Below are 23,459 nucleotides of genomic sequence, written 5' to 3'. Positions count from 1 at the left end.
GATATATTATTTAACCGTTTGAAAAACATGCTAATGAAAAATAAGAAAGTTAACGTTAGTTGGAGAAAAAGAACAGGGCTGAGTCCTTTTTCAGTTTCTATACGAAGTCTAGTTCCCAGCTCATCCCGTGAAAGGGCCTAAAATAGGCCTATAAATCAACAAACACGGCCCAGCCCAAGATTTGAGCGGCTATCCTCCCACGATAGCCACGTGGCCGCAATCCCGGCCACCAGATCCTTCTGGCTCCTACCTGTCCGGCCCCGCAACTCGAAAAGCCGAGGATCCCAACTTCCCAAGCCCCACCCTGTTCACTCCAAGCACCAAACTACCACCAAGTCCCAAACCACCACCAACCCCCCCGCCCCCCCCCCCCCCCCCCATGGCCGCGCCACCCACGCCATCATCCCCACTGGTCGCCTCCACCCGCCGCTTCGTCGCCCCTCGCCTCCGCTCCCTCCTCCCGGCCGCCGCCGTCTCCATGTCCAGCACCTCCTCCTCCTCCATCTCGGCCCCCTCCAACGGCCGCCCCGTCTCAGGCGGCGCCGGGGAGCAGCGGCCGCCGCCGAGTCCCCTCCTCCCGCACGAGAGCCTCGAGGTCGCCGGGGCGCGCTGCGGCCTCCTCGCCGGGTTCGACAGCCTCCGCCGGCCGTACCGAGCCTTCCCCATTGTCGCGTCGAACCGGCACGTCGAGACCATCTTCGCCGCCTTCGCGCGGTCGCTCCCGGCCGTCGCGCTCCGCCGCGAGTGCCTCCGCACGCCCGACGATGGCGCCGTCGCGCTCGACTGGGTCTCCGGCGACGACCGTGCGCTTCCGCGGGACGCGCCGGTGCTCATACTCCTGGTATGCCTGTCGCTTTCCCTCTCGTAGTCTCGTGTGTGGTTGCGCGCTGTATGCCTGTATACATCGAGCGTCAATGCATTTGCTGGTAGTTAGAAATGAATCGATGAATGAGATTTGATTCGCATTGGGATTGGGATAGTATTTTTTTTGTTCAGAAATGGCCAAATAACACTGGTAGGATGACTAGTCCAGGATCGAAGTAGTCTAGTGTTCAGAGTGGCTAAGTGAAAAGCAACTAAGCTTTTGCCGTCATAATATTTCCCCCAAACGGGAGATTCTAGCAACATTTCGTTGACCTGCTCCAAGGAACAGGTTCACGACATCTCAGATGACCCATTGAAAGCATCTGACAGAACTAAAATTAATCGTCCAATGTGCAGTCAAAGACATCCACTCCGTATATGACCACAGAACTGAAATCAACTGATCTGACTTCTATTTTACCTTTTATCTTTACTGTTAGATGGCCAGTGCTTATCTGTAGTTCAGACATGCATTTAACTAGCTTATGGTTAGTGACTAATGCTTAAAGTTCGACATCGGCAGCCTGGTCTAACAGGGGGAAGTGATGATACATATGTAAGGCATATGCTGTTAAGAGCTAGAAACAAAGGATGGCGCGTGGTGGTGTTTAACAGCCGTGGATGTGCAGGCAGTCCAGTGACTACAGCCAAGGTACTTTATCAAATATTTTATTAATCTCATTGTATTCACTATATTCAGTAGATCCTGAAAAATCAAGTAACAATTGAAAAAAGAAGTCAGAATCAGTTGATCAACTTTACTCTCTCAGCTTGTAGAGGTTGTTTATTATGGGACTGTTTTTCAGATTTTCATCCTGTCTGATACATGTAGCTTGCACTTTAGTTGGTTCTGATCACTCTTAATTAAGCTGAAGGTTGTTTATGCTCTTGCTGGGAATATGACATGAGCCACCTACTTCAGCACCATATGGTGAAGGGCTAATCCATATGGCTCCTAATTCCATGGTAGTGTTTGGCACTCAGATATGTAGTCAACAATGAAAGGTTAATTCAGTTTTGCACTTCATTGTTGACCTTTTTTTTTCTAGAGAACATTTCTTCCTATTATATTGGGAAAAAAAATGGTTGTCTTGTGTCCTTCAAACTTATCAGCATCTTTTGGCTAACCTGATCTATAATGCAGACATATTGGCAAGCCACCATTCACCATGTTCATAAGCCTTAATATTGAATATTGTGGAGGAAACCTACGAATTAGCAGACTGTATAATATAATGGAATCAAATCACATTTAAAGCAAAAAAACGCTACAATATCTCGTCTTCTTAAAACGTTATTTTCCTGTCATGTGCAGTTCTATTCGGCATCATTTACTGGAGATCTCCGGCAAGTAGTTGATCATGTTTTAGGACGTTTTCCTCAATCTAACGTTTATGCTGTTGGCTGGTCTCTTGGAGCAAACATTCTTGTGCGCTACCTTGGAGAGGTGAGTTCTTTACTCATTGATGATGAGCCTACAGTTCTACACAACAGCATTTTTTTTCCTTGTGCCATATTTATCAGGGTTTATTTCATCTTGAAGTCATATGATTTATGTACTACCTTTTGTAGCTGATGATGACTAGGAGTTGACCTATATATGTGCCACTTTTGTTTGATTCAGTGTGTGATTTAATCCAATATGTTTTAAACTTATGGACTTGCTCCTTTTTATCACCTAATAATTTGATATGTGTTTTTTTTTCTGCATTAGGTTATATAGAATTGATCCCAAGGCACGCTTTACTCTAACAGTCTGAAACTTTACAGCTATATGTTTTCTCTTTCCAGGAAACTGATAAATGTGTTCTTTCTGGAGCTGTGTCTTTGTGCAATCCATTCGATTTGGTAATTGCAGATGAAGATTTCCACAAAGGATTTAACAATGTCTATGACAGAGCCCTTGCTAAGGCTCTGAGGAATATATTTAAGAAGTATTCTTCTGTTCACCTTTCATCAAATCTAAATTACACTGCTCTCCTTCAATGAATTCTAACAGTTGACTTTTAGGGAATTCATAAAATTTTAGGCATGCACTTCTTTTTGAAGGATTGGAAGGTGAATATAATATACCAAAGGCAGCGAATGCAAGATCAGTTAGAGACTTTGATGAAGGGCTAACCCGAGGTTTGAAATGACATCAAGCATAACTCTTACCGGATGCTATTCATTTTTTTTCTCTGTTGGGACCCGCATTTAAAATTACACTTCAATTGTATGCAGTTTCATTTGGCTTCAAGTCTGTGGATGATTATTACTCCAACTCAAGCAGCTCAGATTCCATAAAAAATGTTTCCATACCCTTATTGTGCATACAGGTGAAACTACTAGTTCTATATGCTTCGCTCACACATTAGGAACAACAATTATCTTATTACTTAGTTTGATAGTATCATTTTGTCATCCTTAGGGAACAGTAAAAATATTTAGTCAAAATTGTAAAGCAAAAATAGAGCAGGAGTATCTCAATGCAAGTCAACTCATGGCCTCTTAATTGTGTAATTTTTTTTTTAGAAAATGGATTAAAATCTGGCCTCTACATCCACAATGGATGTACACAGCCCACTTAATTGTGTAATTGAAATGCCAGGGGAAAAAAACTTTTGATTGCTTGCCTTGGTCTTGCCAATATAGTACAAATTACTTCAATAATTCTAGATGACAATAGTTACGGTATTGCACTTCCATTCACACATTACTTCAAGTCGGCACTATGGAATTCATAGAGCAATCATGGAATAAGGAATACATGAAGGCTTTAAAAGTAGTTAGATCTGTTTGTACTTCCATAGACATGCTGGAAAACAAGGTCAATGCTCAACAGTTTGTATTCAGTTGTCAGTACTGGTTCATATATTATACAATGAAAACAATTTGGCTTTCTCTCTCAAAAAAGAGAAAACAATTAGGCCGTACAATCACATATTAAGGGTTGCTTAGATATTTTCTGCTATAGTTTTTTATTCTTGCTTAATTATGTGCAGGCGGATAATGACCCAATTGCACCATCTAGGGGAATTCCCAGAGAAGATATCAAGGTATTCGCTTGTTGCAGTTTGTACTTTGTAGTATGCACCCTACTGGACCCTATTACTCAGCGTTGATCTCTTGCATAAGAACATGAGGCCAGCATACCGAGTCTAATTCATGAGAGTTCTGTTTTAAGTCAACAAATAAGAGTGCATGCAGATCCAAAGGGTGAAAAGTAGAACTTTGTTACTTCTGTGTACTGTAACTTGTTGATTAAAAGTACAATTTCCGGGTCGTGCTAACTGAAATGAGAATCATATCTAACTGGGATTCAGGTACTCTTATGTGGGGGGTTTTGTTTTATTAATTAATGAGTGAATTGAACTATACAACAAAGACAACAAATTTGGGTTTGGCTGTAATGCCATAGTCTAATGCGTCTAATTGGAGAGTCGATCTTTCTTTTTCCACATCACCAAGATAGTCATGAATCCTACCAAGATAGGATAGAAAACTCAATAGGGTACTGCACCTACCTTTTACACTGAGATAACTGAAGGCCTGTAACTTATGATTCATTCAATAGTTATGTATTTATTCTGCTCTGTGTTGCTCTAAAATGACTCAAGAAAATCTTGTTATTTTATCTTTTCAGGCGAACCCGAACTGCCTACTGATAGTAACACCACAGGGTGGTCACCTTGGATGGGTGGCAGGTGAAGATGCTCCATTTGGATGCCCTTGGACTGACCCAATTATAATGGAGTTTTTAGAATATGTTCATAACGAAAAGAACTCTAGTACCAAGGGTAGCATCTCATATGAGCAGCAGAGTGTTACACAAACGTCAGCCCCAGATGTCTCCGTGCATGTGCAGCGATAGTAACGTTTCTCTTGCCAGATTTTTCCATTCACTAGGCATGTCTTGTGCACATAGTTGTTAGGTCGAGATGCTCTACAGTGCTCCAGGATGACAGGTACATGATCAAATCTCATGCACCCCTAGTTTTGTTCCTAAGTATAAATATTTTCTGTTCTTCCATCAATAGTTTGATGAATATTGTTCGCTCTGCCTCTGCTTTACTTGTGCAGGTTCTACGTTATTGAGTTGTGACGATATTGTCGCGGCCTGCAGTCTGGGATTCTTTACAGATTTATGGGCTTTGCCTGTTCAACTAATTTTAATATTTATTCCGTATTGACCATTGCCGATACGTGCTGTATAAAACGGTATAAACAGTATATCGATCGTGTTCTTAATATACATCCTACAACTATACGTCTATACAAGTGCGGCCCTGATATTCATATGTAATTATTAGTTCATAGATAGGCAGATAACACCACATAGTAATACTCCTATAGGCCATATGTGGCACCAACAACCACCGGGCCTGTAGAAAATGTATCCAAAAGAGCACCGTACCTACATACCCTACTATTCCTAGATATAGTACTATCATATGATCATCCATAGAAATGATCTATAGGCTAGTTTAGATTGAAGCTAATTTGCACCTTACAAAAAAATTGGCAACTTTAATGGTACCACGTGGATATTTGGTTTGCTGCCAATTTTCACGTCCATACTAGTTCAACTTCTATATTACCAAATTTGGTTGAAAGATTTTGGCACTAAAATCTTAGTATATGGCAAAAATTATCTTCAAACCGAACAAGTTCTATACTAGTGTCAAAACTTGATGAGGTTTTAACACTATAAAAAATTAGTAAGGTAAAAATTGGCTCCAAACCAAACAAGCCTACTATTCTATATATTGATTCTAACACTAAGATCATGGTAGAACATCTCATTCTCAGAATGGCTTGAGCTCGGTACAACAGCAAGGATAATAATGAGTTATAAGCCTACTATAAATTTACGTGGAGACAGGTAAGAAAAAAAAAATCAAAGGTGTTGGCTCTTATGTAAGAGCAGCTTAACACAAGTTTTAAGACAAATACAATAATTGTATACTCCCTCTGTACTCGTAAAAGAAGTCGTTTAGAATAATGTTTAAATCAAACCTTGGGAATATAAATCATGAATAACTCTTAAATTGTTGAGTTTGAAAATGTAAAAATTATATGAATAGATTTGTCTTGAAAAATACTTTTATAAAAGTATACATATATCACTTTTCAATAAATATTTTTATAGAAATAACAAGTCAAAGTTGTGTTTTGGAAACCGTGTCAATAGAGAGAGGAGTAGAAAATTGTGGTCAACCTTATTGCTAATCTATTATATATGTTGGCTTTAAGTGCCCATTTAAATCGTAGGAATGAAAAAAAAGGATAAATAGAAAAACGTAAGATTCTAATAGGAATGCAAATGCAAAACAGAGGATTGTAAAACACATGAAAAACACATGTATGACCGTTTGATTGAACCGCATGAAGAACACAGGAATCGGATGAGAGAGATAGACTCAAAGGAAAGTTTCCAAGAGATTTAAGCTCTTGCTAAATTTCCTCTAAAATCTCTATAGGATTGTCCATTTCATAGGAATTTTAAAGGATAAGATAGAATTTAATCCTTTGTTTTAGGATTGGAATCCTCAAAATTCCTATGTTTATTCTCCAAATCAAAGGGGTCCTAAGATGGACTAATAGCAGGAAATTAGCTCTACTATTATCTTGCTCTTAGTCCTGCGCAAAGCGCCCTCGATTCCAAGAGCTCAACAGCACCTATGGCTGCGCTACGTCTTTTTCGTGCTTCTCATTTGGCCTCGCGTCGCTTTCATGTCCCACTGGCTCGCTTCGATCGTTCCGGTTTTCCACCACACATTTGGCCGCCGGCACAGCCACACGCATCCAGAACTTTCTTAATCCTCGCTAGTTGCTCCTTGCTCGCCGCAGCATATCCTCTCGTCGATCTCTCTCCGCGACAGACACCTGCCCCCGCATCTCTGCTTCCCCCGCGCAACAGCGCCCGGGCCGCGGGACGACGAACAGTCGATCGCCACGCCGAGCGGATCGACCGCTAACCTCCAAACGAGCTCGAGGAAAACGCGACCCATCTCCTGTGGTGCGAGTACGACCTTGTCGCCAACGATTGCGATGTTTTCTCCGTTGATCTCTCCCTCCGCCGCTCGGTGCGGTCGCTGCACGTCCTACAGTAACATTCACTGCGCGCGAACACAATAACGTTCAAAGCATGGACGACAAGCGCCGGCATGCGCATGGGCATGGCACACATGCGCAGCGTTGATATATATGTTTCACATATGTGCACGAACGGGCTCCGAGGCAGGGGAGCCAGATTCACGAACATGAATAATTAATGTAGCATCCTAGCATAACAAGCAGCAAGACTCGGCGATCGACCGGCCGGAGGATTTCTATCTGTGCAACGCAATGCATGTGTGGATTTGCATTGTTGCATGGTTTGCCGGCCGGCCGGTTGCATCCTCCATCTCTAATCTGCTCTCCCGTCTAGCTTACGAGCGCCGCGGCTCTAGTCGATCTCTCCGGACCAACTGACTGCACAAGCCAGCAGCAGCAACAGCAGCAAAATATCTATATAGACCCAATACAACACGTACTCATACACATATATATTTATATACTGTATGCTACGCTGATTGATTAGCATGATCATGCTACTGCGTTCCATTCCACCATTGGCCATATCTCCCACAGATCCGGCATGCCGCAGAACGGATCGGGCAGCTGGCCGCCGCCCAAGTAGTCTAGGTGATGGTCGTACTCGTACGACGACCCGCCGCACGCCGCCGAGCCGTCCTCCGAGACGTCCACCACCGGCACCGCGAGGCAGCTCACGTAGTCCTCCTCCACGAGGCCGCTGCTGCTCGCGTTCATCACGCTATTCCTCTTGTCGTCGTCGTCCCCTTCGGCGCCGCCGCCGTCGCAGCTGCCGCTCTGGTCTTGCCGCTCGTTCAGCTTCCCCCTCAGCTCATCCACCTGCAAGAAGGCAAAGCGCGCATTGTCACCATGCGTGCACGTATGCAGCAGGTATAGCTGATGATTGGTCGGCAATGGCGCACGAACCTGGTCTGCGAGGGCGAGCTTCTCCTGCCTGAGCGACTCGACGCGGGCGTGGAGGGCGTCGTACTGGGCGCGGAGCGCGGCGTAGTCGTGCTCGATCTGCTTGGAGCGCCACCGGGCGCGCTTGTTCTGGAACCAGATGGCCACCTGGCGCGGCTGCAGCCCGAGCTCCCGCGCCAGCTCCGCCTTCTCCCGCGGCTCCAGCTTGGCCCGCCGCGCGTGGAACGTCGTCTCCAGCGACCGCACCTGCTCCTCCGTGAACCGCCGCTTCCTCTCCCCGCCACCGCCGCCGCCGCCGCCGCCGTCGCCGTCGCCGCCTCCTCTCCCAGCGGCGGCCGCGTGGTGATCCGCCGCGGCCACCATCTGCCGCAAGAACTGCGCCTCGTCCACCGCCGCCGCCGCCGTGTCGTAGTACATGTGCGGCTGCGGCGGCGCCACCAAGAACTGGCAGTCGCTCTCCATTTTTCCCAAGCTCCAGGTAGGAGGAGACGTCGTATCGAATATCGATCAGTTCGTCGAATGTAAGACCAGAGCACTAGCAGTCGCAGTAGTGTGTGTGTTCCAGAACAACGGCGCGCGCGGCGACCTTTTATACCGGAGCCGATGCCGACACGTGGCACCACGGTCTCGTGCCCTGGTACGCGTGGGCCCCACCTCGCCTTTTGTCCCGCGCCAGGTGTCCCGCATCGGAGCCCCCACACTCCCCCGGATGGTTATCCGTCTCGCGATCGATTCGAGCTCTCGCCGTACACGTGGCGCGAGCTTGGAGTGTGAGACCTCCTCATCTCCTCTACGCAAAAAAAAAAAAAAAATCAATTCCAAATTGCCAATGTGCAGCAGCCATCAGCCATGGTGCGTAGTAGTATAGGTGGGCAGCGTCCACGTCAACTGGGCCATGCGGCGGAGAGCGTCTCACGGACGGGAAGCCGAGGTGGCAGGGGGTGGCTTGTCACGTTGCAGCGGCTGGGGGGGCTCGCGTGTGAGACTATCTTGCAGGGGTGAGGGCTCCCAACCATCTGGGGGTGTGTGGCCGTGCGAGGGAGGGATGATGAGGCGTCGCTGTACGCTAGCGTTTTTTTCCCGGCTCGGCAGGACAAGCAGAGTATACACGCACTGTACCTTCTCCTAGCTAGGACCGGTCGTCAAAAGTCAGATAAGCTTATCATCCCCGGCGTTACGTGTCCCAGGAGTGACTCCGCGTGGAACAGATGGTCGAATCGCCGCTGCACGCGCCCAGTGAGCTTCTTGGGCAATTTTCACCGTGCAGGTTAGCTGCAGCTAGGAGCTTCTTCGCTTGCTTTAGGAGGTGTTTGGGGGAGAGGGCTCTCTCTAGGGACTTATTTTTTTTAGAGAGGACTAAAGTTTAGTCCCTCTGTCCCAAACATCTTCTTAGTTTACAGTTTTGCAGTTGCTTATCGACAGATATGATTTGGCACACATGTCAGGGCACGATTAGCATGCCAGGTTCTCCTGCACGTGATTCGTTCGGTGGTCGGCTCGGCTGAGATCAGTACCATGTTGTGTCATCTATCCCTCACGTAGGGGGAAACGAACTGATGGCTGCCTTTGCCGTTTCGGCAGCCACAAATCCCCTGGAAACGTAGTCGCAGCCACTAACATCAAACCAAATCACTCTTAACATAAAACTAATGCTACAATACAATACTCTCTTCATGCGTACGTACTCACCGTTTGCTTGCGCGCGCGGCCGAGCCGGCCGCGGAGTCGTCCCGTCCCCGGAGCCGACACGTCAGTGGCTCTCCGAGGTCACAGTTCACAACGACACGCTGATCACCCGATATATTAAGGATGACCTGTCGCCGATAAGCCCGTAGTTAATGGGATAATTGCAGTGATTAGCCAGCCCGTCGTGGCTGGGCGCGCGCAGGGGCGCCGGGCCCGGGTCAGCGTCGCGCTCGCGGTCCTCGTGCGCGGGGTGGTGGGTGGTGGTGCGGTCGCCGCGACGTCGACGGCGTGATGGCGACGTACGCCGCGGCGAGGCCGAGCGAGCCGGCGCGTGTCCGCGCGGACAAAACCGCTTTTGTTTTCGCTCGATCGGCAAAGCTTTCGATCGCCTCGTCGCAACTCGCAATCGCAAGTGCTTTTTTCCGATATGCACTGTGTGTGTTCTTGTGTGTGTTTATCAAGTCGGAGTAGCTAGCAACTTACTTGGCGAGCACTACTACTGGCGGGCGGATGCATGTATGTAGGCATTGGGTTTAGCTTTTGCGAGAGCCTTGCCTTTAGGGGATTGGATTGTTTTTGCGTACGTGTTTTTATCTGTGCGTTCAAAGCCGGGAGAGAGAATTGTTATCTGGTCACTGATAGGACCATGTCGGCAACACGTATCTCGCGGTCGCGGTGCACAGACCTTTTGCTAACTGGAGTGTGACCGTTTATGATTTATGAGTCACTTGGCACTCCTTTCTCGTCTGCAGTTTTTTTTTAAGACACTGATTTGCAGATCTGACATTGGTGATTGATTGATCGCCATGGCATTATGGCACACTACTCTCTTCGTCCCATAAAAACAATCTACTACCACTGGATATGACACATTCTATTAGTACGAATCTGAACATACCTATGTTCAAAATTGTTGTATAAGAATGCATCACATCCAATTCTAGATTCGTTTTCGTGGGACGAAGAAAATTTATAATTAGTTGGGCTGCTCCACATTTAGAGGCTTTTAACTATTTGACACTCTTACAAGTGGTGCTTAACGATTTTCCACTAGACCCACATGTCATAGACACATGAGGGCCCACGTGTCATTGACAGGGTGTGGCAAATCGTTAATTGCCATGTCACAAGAGTGGCAAATAGTTAAATTTCCCCCACATTTACGGTGGGTTCGGGAAGGGGGTTGACCTTCAGTACACAAAAGAAAAAGAAATGTGCATTAGCGAATAATAATTAAGTATTATTTTAAAAATAAAAATAGATTAATATGATTTTTAAAAATAACTTTTCTATAGAAAATTTTTGAGCAAATTTCAGAAAAACTACATGTACTTTTAACAAAACTATCATAAAACTACAAAGAACTATAGATCATTTAAGGTGAAAGATCACTAAACTACAAATTTAGTAATAAAATTATCACTATTGTACATGTTTTGCATCATGTTAAGTACAAAACTACAACATTTATCACTCTAACATAGTAGTAGTGGTAGGGATTTAAGCTATAAAATATATAGTTTTGTGATAACTATAGTATTAAATCTATAGTTTTATCATAGTTGGTCCTAAATTTGTAGTTTTGTGATAAATTTTATGTTAAATATGTAGTTTTGTGAAACAATGCCTTAAAAATGTAGCTTTATGATAATTTCATCAAAATAACTGTAGTTTTGTGAAATTCACTTAAAATTTTTAAAAAGCACATCGTTTAGCAGTTTGAGAACTATGCGCATAAAAGCGAGTGAGGTGTTGTTTAAAAACATTAATTTAAGGACATACTCACTCCGTCTCAAAATAAACCAACCTCGTACCAAATGTGACACATCTTAGTTCGATGAATCTGGACATAAAATGTGATACATTCTAGTACGATGAATCTGGATACACATCTGGTACGAGATTGATTTATTTTAGAACGGAGAGAGTATCCTAGTAGGCAGGAATCTTTTATTCTAGTATGAATGACGTAGTTGTCGATGGGTGATACCTGCAGTCCGTATTATGATGGTATAGGGGTACGTTGGTACGAGGATCTATACGATACGACATCAAGCACACGGGACACAAGGATTATACTGGTTTAGGTCCCTCGTGAGGTAATAGACCTAACCTATTTTATATGGGATTATGGAGAAAACCACGGAGATTACAACAGAGAACACTAGTACCCCGAGATTACCGAAGATCCATGTCGAGAACGGCTCGACGAGATCCACCGGCCAGTTGGCTTCGAATCCTCTGGATTGCTTCTACTATGGCAGGCGTCTTGCGCTAAGATTCGATACCCTGCACCCCTCTAGGGGTCATGTATTTATACCACAGGTTACCTTATTCTCCAAGTAGAATTTGAAGATACATTTTTATGTAAGAAATCATAAATCCCCTATCTTCCCCAAATAGGACCCTAACACCTTTTATTCAGGGAGACGGATTCCTTGCGCATTGGCTATTTTCGTTGATCTGGTGGGCAACCTTCTCGTGTACTTGAGGATATACCGTATTCGTATACCTCACAACCTCAAGAATAGGAGGTATATCTTATACATAACCCTGATAGTAGTACTTACATAATTTTGGACTAGATATTTGTACTAAATATAAAAGATGGTAGTGGGGGTGGTGCTGTCACCATCACTACCACCCAACTATCATGCGAGATCTACGAGTTGTGAGGCAAAAACTTTGCTTGTTTCTGAACCCTCACATGCCATGGACTTCGTCGAAAGAAAAAAAATGATAATATAATATTATGGAGCTTAATATTTTTTGAAATGATAACAAAATTAGCATCATACCAATATATTAGACAAGGAAAAAAAACCTGTTGCAAGCAATATGCTAGTTTTGCAAACTTTGTTTTAGTTGATATTTTTATTAGCGGAAGTTGGGAGGGTCTCCCATCACCTTGTTTAATTTTTACTTCTAATAACTATTTTTAGTTGTGCCCTTTGGTAAAAGCCAGAAATATAATCCATTTTTATTATTAAAAAAATTGGACTGTTCATTTAAGATTTTTTATTTATACATTTTTTTATTAAAATATTTACAAAAATAATTTTTTGTTTCGAAAATTTACAAATCTAATTGCCTGCCGCCCTTAAGAAGGGCGATATTTAAAAATCGCCCTCTCAAAGGGCGGCAAGGGACCTAAATACAAAATTTTTATTTGTGTTCAAACCCTTCCCACCGGTTTTAATTGCTTAAAAACTAATAATGCTTATTCGATACTCCAAATGATTTTAAATGGAAAAGTGATAAACTACAAAGTTATAGATCTCATCAAGATCTACAACTTTATATAAAGTTTATCTCCATCCAATGTCGTTTGAAATGTAGATCTGAGATTTTTTAAAATGTATTTTATATTTTGTAACGAATATTTGGATATCTAAAACATCTTAAATGAAAAAGTTATTAACTACAAAGTCCAATTTTTTTAAAATGGATTATATTTCTGGCTTTTACTTCTTAAATGAAAAAATTGGATGGGCTAGGCTGTTCATTTTGGCCTGTTTGGTAAGCGATCATCCAATTATAGTTTGGGCCTTCAGTCTCACAGCTATTCATTTCGGCCCTTCCCTTGTTACAGGCTCCGCTACCCTCGCATTCTCTCCTCGGAATAAGTCCACTTTGACTCCCTTAAAAGTGACCGGAATCTAATCCATAACCCTAAACCGTAAAACCGGATATCTCGACCCCCGAACTATTGAAACCGGTACAATTTGACTCCCTTGGTGGTTTTAGAGGGTGGTTTCGCTGATGTGGCGGTGTTGACCTAGTCTGTACGTTGACGTGGCGCTTAGGTGGCATTTGAATTAAAAATGTATACGTGGGACCCGTTTGTCATTCACATGCATAAAAAATTGTGAGACTGTTAACAGCGAAATTTGGTAAAGCCCCGAGGTCATCATCGGCCTAGAGCCAGTATCGGCTTCAGAGTTTTGGAATCGGCCGATGGAAGTCATCAAGTCGCCATAGTTGGATTCTTGCTATATTCGGTTAAGGAAATCAATCTATTAAATGAGCTTATCCAGAAGTGACCGAGTTTAAGGAGGATGCAGCATAGCAATTTATCTATTAATTAGGAATAGTCTATTAGTTTTCTTTTTATCTTTAGGAAAGTGTGTTTAGTGTCCGATTAGGACTTTATGTTTTCCTTTTATCTTTAGAAAAGTTTCTTTCTTGTCCTACAAGGACTAGTATCTATCCATGGGTATAAATATGTCAGTGTTGTGGAAAACGGAATACGGGTGTCAGACGGACGAGGTGCCGTCAAGCGATTAATCGAAATACGGATGATTAAACAGAATTGTACGGATTTTTGGCGTTCGCACTAAGATGTACATAATTGATGTTAATGGCAACGGTGGAGACAAAACGCATCATCTTAATAAAAAAGTATTTGTATAAATCTCTAACTATATTTTGAAAATACCATTTATTAGTTCAATAGATATCAATACTGATGGTTAGTACCGCAATAGCATTGGGCTTGTTAGTCAAAATACTGCAGCTGAGCTGCAATTTGCAAGTTTATGTTAGTTCAATAAGCAGACATCTGATTTGATGATAAATAACCCATTAATCATGCCATACTACTGCATAATTACTCTGAAATGGTCATGCAGCTCCGACTTGATGATACGGTACGGTCTGGCTACCGTTTCCGTTTTGACGGCCGATTAAACGGTTGTGCCGGCCGACTTCCACAATACTAAAATATGTACACCCGGGGTCATTGTAATCTATCCTCACGATCAATACAATTCGGCGCATCGCCACCTTTTACCTTTTCTACTTTATTTAATTGATTGGCGGAACTTGGCACCTGACGCGGGGCTGCATCGGTGTTCGATCTCCGGCTAAGGGGTAAGTCCAATGTTCCGTCGGTCCAGGCAATTGTATCGTCTACGTCGGCGTCGTTCAAGGCTGCATCAGGACATTTGACCTCTTGGATTACTCTGGTTTGGATAATATATTTGCCTGGCTATTTATCATATGTCTATGTTAATCTAGTCCTAGCATCTCAATTTAGCTCTATCGGCTGTCTCTCGCTTTAGGGTTTCTGCCAGTATCGGCTAAATCGCCTTGCTAGATTAGATTAGCCTAGGCATCTACCTCCCTGAAAATCAGTCATCGGCTTGATTGTCTAGATATTATGTTTCTTTTCATACTTAGTGTTGCATCAGTTAAGTTTGATCTCCTAAGTCGTGCTTAGAACCATAATCTCTGGCCTGCTTCTTGATTGCCAATAAGGATTTCATCGGGGTTTTAGCCGGTGAGTTATTTGGACGTTGCATCGGCTCAAAAGTATTGCATATACATATAAGTTGGATTTAGCCGATGACAACAAAGGTTTCACTGTTTAATCTAATCTTGTGGATTTCATGACATCAGACCTTCAGCCGATGTATGCTTTAACCTTCGGATCGATGCTTATTTATCATATCATTATTTGCCGATTGGTTTATACTGGATTATATTGTTATTTCATTACATCATCATTAGCCGATTGCCTTTATATCATTATCTACATTGGACATATAGCCGATTGCTTAAACTCTATCGCTATCGGCTGGTATCGGCATCGGCTATTATCGCCTATCGGCTGGAACTACTCCATCGGCTTATCAGCCGATCGGCTGTTTTGATCTACTATTTGCATATCTTGTCAGTTGCAGGATCAAACTGACTGGCACGCCCGCATCTCACTAAGATTTGGACCTGCACATGAGCTAAGCAGATCTCCCAGGCCGATGTGTTCAATTTTTTCGTCAACAGAGATCCACCGACATGTGGGCCCCACGTGTCATCCTCTCTCTCTTTCTTCTTCCTCATCCTCTCTCTCTTTCTTCTTCCTCCCCTCTTCCTCCCTTCTCTCTTTCTTTTTCTCTCTTCTCTCCCCTTCGGCCGGCCGCGGGGAGTACGAGCTGGAGTGGCGGCGGGCAGGGGCCAAAGTGGTGGCGGCCGGCGGAAGTTGAAGCGGCGACGGCGGCGGAACTGCAGCAGTTTGCTCTGGATGAACCTGGCCGACAACCAATTGATCGGCAGGATTCCGCCGGAGATGGCAGAGATAGGGAGAAACCCTGCTCCGACTTTCGAGAAGAATCGGAAGGATGTCAGCGTGCTCGCACGCCTCCCCGCGCACCCCGCCGCCGCATGGGGCAGCTTCCATGCCACACACTCCAGCGCCCGCCCGCCAGCCCTCCCGCCTGCCGCCGCCGCCGCTCCGGCTCCCGCCCACTTTCGCCGCCCCTGCCCGTCGATTGCTCCACGAGAGAGAAGGTGAAGAGAAAAGGGGGAGACATCAGCTAAGACACCGATTCCACAAATCCCTCGTGGCCGTGATCTGTTCAAGGATTCACAGCTTCTCTTACGCGTCGTCTTGCTGTCCGGCGCCGCGAAGGGTACATGACTTACAGTCATGGCGGCAGCGGCGCGCTGCTTTGTCACCCTCCCCGCCTTCTGTTTCTTGGGTCAGTTACTCTGAATCTCTGATCAAGATTGTCTTTGTCGACAACACATACTACGTCTTGCTATAACTTGCTTTGATCCTTTACATTGATGGAACAGCGCCGGCGGCGTTGATGTTGGGGTACTACTACGGCTCGCCGGAGCTAGTCGTCGTCGGCTCAGGTTGCTCGAGGCTCGTGGAGACGAACCCGTTCATTGTGCAGGACATCAAGGTGATCATCCTCCCGTAGCTCGGTTCTGCACAAGCTCAGTCAGGAAGAGTGTTTTAATGTGTGCACTCGCTCTTGCAGGCGAGGACGGAGGGAGGGTCGCTGGAGAATGGGTTGGTGCTCTACGGGATGTCGGTCGCTCCGCCTCTCGGCATCCCAGCCGCTTGGTTGGAGGCTCGCCGCGCCGTCGTACCAGCCAATTCCCACATGTCAATTTTTTTTTGTGAATCACATATGAGTCCTACATATATTTTTTAAAATTCTAATACCACGTAAGCGCCATGTGGGACGAAAAGTATGTCAACATTACCACGTCAGCGCCACATCAGCAAAACCACCCTCCAAAACCGCTGAGGGAGTCAAATTACACTAGTTTCAATAGTTTGGGGAGTCGTCTTATCCGGTTTTACGGTCGAAGGTTACGGATTAGATTCGGATCACTTTTAAGGGAGTCAAAATGGACTTATTCCTCACTCTCCTCTTGTGTTTCGACGACAAACCGGCCCAGAGACATGCGTGGAGTTCCGCTGAAAAAATATTAAAATAAAAAACTGGCACACCAACATCAACACGAGAGCTGTCTGATGCAACAAATAACTGCAGAGAGGAGAAAAAAAAAGGCTGAGCTGCCAAGAAAGAAAACAACCGAACAGCAAATCACCACTTGCACCTATCTTCGTTTTCTTCAGAATCACACTGAGGCTGAGTTCGGATGGGGGAGATGGGAACCTAACTCTTGCGCACGGAAAATGGAGCGGTCCATTAACACGTGATTAATTAAGTATTAGCTAATTTTTTTAAAAAAATAGATTAATTTGATTTTTTAAAGTAACTTTCTTATATAAACTTTTTTTTGCAAAAAACACACCGTTTAGCAGTTTGAAAAGCGTGCGCGTGGAAAACGAGGGAGAGGGGACGGGAAAAGGTGCATGTGAACACAGCCTGAGTGAAGCTACTGCCAACGCTTGTTTCTATTCATATCGTTCATGTTCTACATGACGCCACTACATATACACCTTCAGCTAATTCTGAGTTCTGACTGTAGATCAAACATGGTCATGGACCATATGGTTTCTGGCTTTCAACCCTCCTGGTCGACCAGGATACCGATCACTAGTGATCAGGGCATACAGTTAATAACTTTGTCATCAACACCAGCAGCTGATTTCAACATCACCGGCAGAACAGTCGTCAGCTTGGCTTCTGGCAGTAGCCATCTTCCCATGGAAAAAGCAGTGGGCCTGAACCTGAATCTCCCATCGGCACAAGCGACGGGCTAGCCAAAGTAGAGCAGCATCAGATAAGCACAAACTAGTCAGGCACATATCTATTCCAAAAGGTTCTTCATATTCTCCATTCCCCGGCCCCTCCCCAAAGCACAGGAACACTACAGTATTGGCCAGAGAGGCTTGCAGCAGGTACTGCTGAAATGAAAGCCTGAAAGGGACACAAACAAATTTTCTCAAGGGCTGCAAGGAGCTGTCAGCTGTGTGCCTGTGTACCTGTAGGAATTCCTTGGATTTTTTTTAAGAATTACACGGTACAATACAGACACTCACCCCTATGAGCGCATGTACGCATACTCTATTCCTATGATCATCTTCGAAGACTGAGCCGGTAAATCCTGGAGATCGACGAAGTCACCACAGACGTTTCGCTGTCAATGGGTACGTTGAACCTGCTGCTTCTTGGTGCACCCTAATACGTACTCAAGAATACTGTACAAGACTGAAATATTAAAGGACAGAATGAAAATTGTTTCTTTTATGCGGTACAGTAGCATTGATTCTGCTTGTACGTGTAAGAAGACATTGCCGTGTCGTGAAAATCAAGTATGTCACGCTCTTCGTACATGTCGTATGCCGTTCGGTTCGCATACACAAAAAACTTCTACTGCGTACTTTTTATTGCAGATAAGATTGGACATTGCATATTCGGTGATATGCTAGTGTCATCTCATCACTCGTCATATCATGTTCTTTGCCTTTGTTTCACTGATCATATATCATGTTCTAAAAAAAAACATCATGTTTATACCAACAATCTGCCCAACCCCGCACGAGAGATCAAGAAAGAGAGAACACCCTTGTAACCACTTTTAAGGGCTCGTTCGGATTATAGAATATAAAAAACATACGATAGAATAAGTATAGGAATAGAATAGGAATCTAAACGTAAAAGAAAGAAATGGAAAAACAAATGAATAAAAGAGTTGAGGACATTTGGACCACGGAAAGTTGATTGCTTAGGATTTGTATGTATGAAGGAAAAAAAAAGAGTTTGAGGTCGTTTGATTTTTCATGTACTTTTCTTATGAAATCAGCATCAAAGGCCAAGTTTAGTTACCAACTTTTTCTTCAAACTTTTAACTTTTCCATCACATCAAAACTTTCCTACACACATAAACTTTCAACTTTTTTCTTCCAACTTCCAATGTTAGTCAAACTTCTAATTTTGACGTGGAGCTAAACACAGCCAAAGAAACTTTTCTTTGGATTTCCTATAACCATTTTTCATGATTCGAACGATAGGAAATGATGAAAAAAATCCCATGCTAGTGTTCATCCGAAAATCATGTGAAGATTCTCTAATCCGAATAAGCCCGCCTGGTGAAGTAAGCTATCTAAATGTTCTTAAGGCACAGGTATTAAAGCTACTGCATTTTCTGAACTAAAGATGATTTCTGAATCTACGTACTTGCAGTTAGCTCAGTGGTGTGGATACAATTCCCTCACTTTATTTATGTTCTTTGGACCCATCCTACCAATGTGTGTCCATAAACTGGCATAAATAGGGGAAGACATTGAATAGAGCTTGCATCTTTCTTTCCATCAAGTACTTCACATATGAAGGACAACATGAACCATCGCTATGCTTAGCTCATTCGGTTTTGGTGCACCCAACTATTTCTTGCCCCAAGTTACTTCGCACAAGACAATTACAGCATAATTCCAATGGCGTGCACTTGTCTGTCAAGCTAAACTGCTTACAAATTACTGTTAGTTGCCAGTGCTATATTGCACCCCAAAACAATTAAAATGTCTTTCATTTCGAATATAATGAATGAAAGTTGCAAGTTGGTATTCCAATATGGACAGTAACGCGCCGTTTCAGATGACTCATTACACATGCAAGATGCAAAGATGTTCCATAAGAAACGAACTGTATATATGCAACACATTATCATGGCTAACTATTCGAAGTCTATATCTTTGAAGTCTTATTTGTACTGATAGGAACATTTTCCTCAGTTTTGCTACTCCTATTTCACAACATAAAAGTATACTTGATGATGTTTTCTTCCAATGAACCGACACTTAGACAATATGAAGTTTCATTGGATGTAACAAGAAAAAAAAATTACAGAACTACAACTAGGAGGTTATAGTCCAGAAAAGAAAAAAAAAACACCTCCACTACGCACTGACGCCTTCCCACACTACTGAGAAAAGGGCTAGTATAGTAACAAACCGACTACCGCTAAGAATGGTTGATCAATGCTAGACCAACAAGAAGCTACAGCTGTACCCCATAACGCCTAAAAGTAAACTTGATTAACTTGTTAACAATATGCAGTACAAACATACGTACCTTCGTTGTCTTGTAGTTTTTTTTTCTATGACAGCTATAAATAGGTCATGACGAGACAAATCTTACAGGCATGTACTGATCATGCACTTCTGGCAATTCAGACATAATCGTGAACAGTAAACCTGTGACATCTGTTATATACATATATGAAACCACGCCATTGCTTGTCTCCTCTTCCTAGAAAAATTCACCATTACCTGCCATATGACACATGAATTGGTTCTATCCCGACCCCGAAACAAACACAAGACCTGTGAAAGAGGAGTACTCCCAGCTAGCACTGCCTACTTTTACTAGTGTACTACACGAAGTAGAAAAAAAAAGATAGATTAATTGTATGCCAGCTCAGGATCCTCATTTCCACATTGGTGGATTAATTATTAGCAACTATACATATAGCTCCAATGCAACATTGTGAGAACACCGAATTTATATTAATTAGCCTGCCAGGTTATATTCATGTTGAGTATACTTAGCTCAATGCTCATCAGAACATATATATCTCAGTAAATGATTATATGTATATACGCATGAAGGTTCCATCATAATGCACACTATCTTCTATATATGCAGAATCCTAGGCTACCTCCTAGATAGCTAAAGAATATAAATTACTTGTACATTGAGGATTCAGCTTGTGTTACACTGCTAGCTATTCAGAAAGCAGCATTAACATTTGGTCCCTAGCTTTTTTTGTCTCCAATCACCGTGGTATACATTCATAGAATGTTTCAGAACTTGATTGGAATAGCACATGCAAGGAGATAAAATTGCAAACTTACCGCTGTCTACTCGCTAGACAAGATGATCAGTCGCATGTGTCCTGTATTAATGGATGAAGAAACAAAAGGGAGAAGACAACTACCAAAACGAATGAACAAATATAGATCATGGATGGTATTTATGATATTACCTGTAATGCTTTATAGCATTTGTCCTTCTGAATTGAAAGAACAAATCTGCACAGATAATATATATAGACAGAGGTTTTATGTGCATCAAGGAAGAAATTAAATGTATGAGTAAAAGCTGTATATGTTCCTCATGAACTTCTTCCACACTTGAACAATAAACACATCAAAAACTTCTCTGAAATCACGAGTTAATACCTTGAGAGTTTCGCTTGTGCGTCGTATATGTAAACTTAGGGAACAAGAAACAGTTGTTAGATCAACAATTTATCAAAAGTAGTACTTTTGATAACTGTACGTGTCTATGATACAACTACATACAGTACAATTGAATGAAACATATTAAACTGTACATATAGTTTGACCAACGAAATCAATAGGTGGATGCAAAGTGATGGAATCAAAGGAAGATAGTAAGTCCCCTCCATGTAAAAAGCAAACTTTTCCCCTTTGTTTCTCCTACCAGATTAGATATCATATCAAAAAGCAAACAGGAATTAAAGAGAGACCGCAACTACAAGATAGATGCCCATATTTTAGAGAAGAAAAAGGAGAAAGCTTTCAGGCATCTGTGTGTCAAAAAGTTCATGATTACACCAATCTGCATGCCATACTACACGAAAACCAACACAAGGAGCGAGAAATTCGCCGGGATAATCATACCCTAATGATTCCTGCGCACGCCCAAACCAAGAAATCGCCCAAGAAAAGAATCGTTTGATGTCCAATCAGAGACTCACCAAAATCTCGGGTATGCATGCGGTCCAAGAACCGCGGAGATCGATCGATCGATCGACGAGACATAAATAAATATGGGAGCTTTACTTGAGGGGAATGAAGCCTGGTCCGAGATCAGTCTCTACAGATCAAACCTGATCGATCAGAGGTTTCTCCATGCACCTCGAGCCAGACAACATTCCCCTCAAAGTGAAAAAGCTTCCTCTCTCTTTCTCTTCCTTGTTTCTTTCTCCCTTTTTGCAGTGATTCTTTCTCTCATCCTTCTCCTGTTCCTCTCCCTTGTTTCAAGGGGGGAGAGAACTCCAGGGATGGGGAGGACGATGACGGTCTGTTTGGTATCTTAAAGAGGTAGAGAGATAGAGAGAGAGAGAGAGGAGAGAGAAAAGGCGGAGAGAACAGAGAAGATTGGGGTTATCATAGGTGAAATCATTGCATTTTTTTGAGGTCATATTTGGGATGGGCAACAGATTCACAGGGGGAAAAAGTTGATGAAACACACATCTTCAACTGATGACGTACTACGTAGCTGTACAGGGACGCAAGTACTGACACAGTTAAGTGTACTGAAAAAAAGTGTTGATTCATAGTTCTAATTAATCTTATTAACATGGGAACATTATGTGGTTTAAGACTTTAAGTATCTCTATATGGGGCTCAAGTCTCAATCTTTTGGTGTAACCCTTGCTCATCCACTTTTTTTCTTTCTCTTTTTTTTTTTTGCTTCACCGTGCACCACAGATTACAAAGGTGTAAAGAAGAATGGGAGATGGAAAGCTATAAAATTCTTAATGGAATAAGCTAGAGGGGACCAGTTGAGCGTTGGCCATCATTTGAGACATCCATTTAATTGACATTTGTCCTTTTTCCTAAAAGCCAATTTGTCTTGCCTCCAATCAGTACGTGCAGTACTTCTCGCCTTACATTTGACCTCATAATGTGTAGGTACTGTACTACTTATCTAGGAAAATTATAATGCCATAAAATGCATCTTGAGCAAAAGAAATTCTAACTGTATTCATATAACAATCTGAATGTAAAAGGGCATGTAGCCTAGTGGTTGCAGTGACCTGAGTAGCACCCTAAGGTCCTGAGTTCAAATCTCCATAGGAGCGAATTTCAAATTGGGTTATTTGAGAGCTAGTTCCCTGTTCGATAAGGCTAAATTCCTATTAAAAGATTGGGTTCCTATTAAAAAAAAGGTCCTGAGTTCAAATCTGGCTAAATTCCTATTAAAAGATTGGGTATTGGGTTCCTATTAAAAAAAAAGGTCCTGAGTTCAAATCTGGCTAAATTCCTATTAAAAGATTGGGTTCCTATTAAAAAAAAGGTCCTGAGTTCAAATCTGGCTAAATTCCTATTAAAAGATTGGGTTCCTATTAAAAAAAAGGTCATGAGTTCAAATCTCAATAAAAAAAGGTCCTGAGTTCAAATCTGGCTAAATTCCTATTAAAAGATTGGGTTCCTATTAAAAAAAAGGTCCTGAGTCCTGAGTTCAAATCTGGCTAAATTCCTATTAAAAGATTGGGTTCCTATTAAAAAAAAGGTCCTGAGTTCAAATCTGGCTAAATTCCTATTAAAAGATTGGGTTCCTATTAAAAAAAAGGTCATGAGTTCAAATCTCAATAAAAAAAGGTCCTGAGTTCAAATCTGGCTAAATTCCTATTAAAAGATTGGGTTCCTATTAAAAAAAAGGTCCTGAGTTCAAATCTGGCTAAATTCCTATTAAAAGATTGGGTTCCTATTAAAAAAAAGTCCTGAGTTCAAATCTCAATAGGAGCGAATTTCAGATTAGGTTATTTGAGGGCTAGTTCCCTGTTTGATAGGCTAAATTCCTATTAAAAGATTGGGTTCCTATTAAAAAAAGGCTGTATATATCCGGTTAGATATAGAGGAAAAAAAATATAACAATCTGAATATATAGTCTCAAACATATTGTCGACCGTTTGACTTTTTGACTGCACCGATCTTACAATGACAAGTAAAAGATATAAGGTGATGTTTC

General features: G+C 42.8%; 3 protein-coding genes across 3 annotated transcripts; 2 read left to right on the top strand and 1 right to left on the bottom strand.

Moving 5' to 3' along the window:
• The first annotated feature begins 307 nt into the window (after window positions 1-307).
• On the top strand, window positions 308-5,119 carry LOC4330156 (embryogenesis-associated protein EMB8). Its single transcript, XM_015768329.2, has 9 exons — window positions 308-841; window positions 1,388-1,516; window positions 2,180-2,311; window positions 2,656-2,798; window positions 2,894-2,991; window positions 3,088-3,182; window positions 3,849-3,902; window positions 4,490-4,811; window positions 4,927-5,119. Exons 1-8 carry the CDS (start codon window positions 380-382, stop codon window positions 4,715-4,717), a joined length of 1,341 nt encoding a protein of 446 aa, XP_015623815.1. The 5' UTR covers window positions 308-379; the 3' UTR covers window positions 4,718-4,811; window positions 4,927-5,119.
• Window positions 5,120-6,986: 1,867 nt separating this feature from the next.
• On the bottom strand, window positions 6,987-8,407 carry LOC4330155 (homeobox-leucine zipper protein HOX24-like). Its single transcript, NM_001401910.1, has 2 exons — window positions 7,849-8,407; window positions 6,987-7,761 (listed from the first exon to the last, which is right to left on the bottom strand). The coding sequence occupies exons 1-2, from the start codon at window positions 8,305-8,307 to the stop codon at window positions 7,435-7,437; spliced, it is 786 nt and encodes a 261-aa protein (NP_001388839.1). The 5' UTR covers window positions 8,308-8,407; the 3' UTR covers window positions 6,987-7,434.
• A 7,005-nt stretch (window positions 8,408-15,412) lies between these two features.
• LOC107280014 (E3 ubiquitin-protein ligase APD2) lies at window positions 15,413-16,780 on the top strand. The gene is made up of 3 exons (XM_015769027.3): window positions 15,413-16,010; window positions 16,108-16,220; window positions 16,299-16,780. Exons 1-3 carry the CDS (start codon window positions 15,959-15,961, stop codon window positions 16,473-16,475), a joined length of 342 nt encoding a protein of 113 aa, XP_015624513.1. The 5' UTR covers window positions 15,413-15,958; the 3' UTR covers window positions 16,476-16,780.
• Window positions 16,781-23,459: the final 6,679 nt, after the last annotated feature.

The sequence above is a fragment of the Oryza sativa genome, chromosome 2 (assembly GCF_034140825.1).
Source record: "Oryza sativa Japonica Group chromosome 2, ASM3414082v1".
Classification (NCBI taxonomy): Eukaryota; Viridiplantae; Streptophyta; class Magnoliopsida; order Poales; family Poaceae; genus Oryza; species Oryza sativa.
This window is presented reverse-complemented; position numbering and strand designations above follow the sequence as displayed.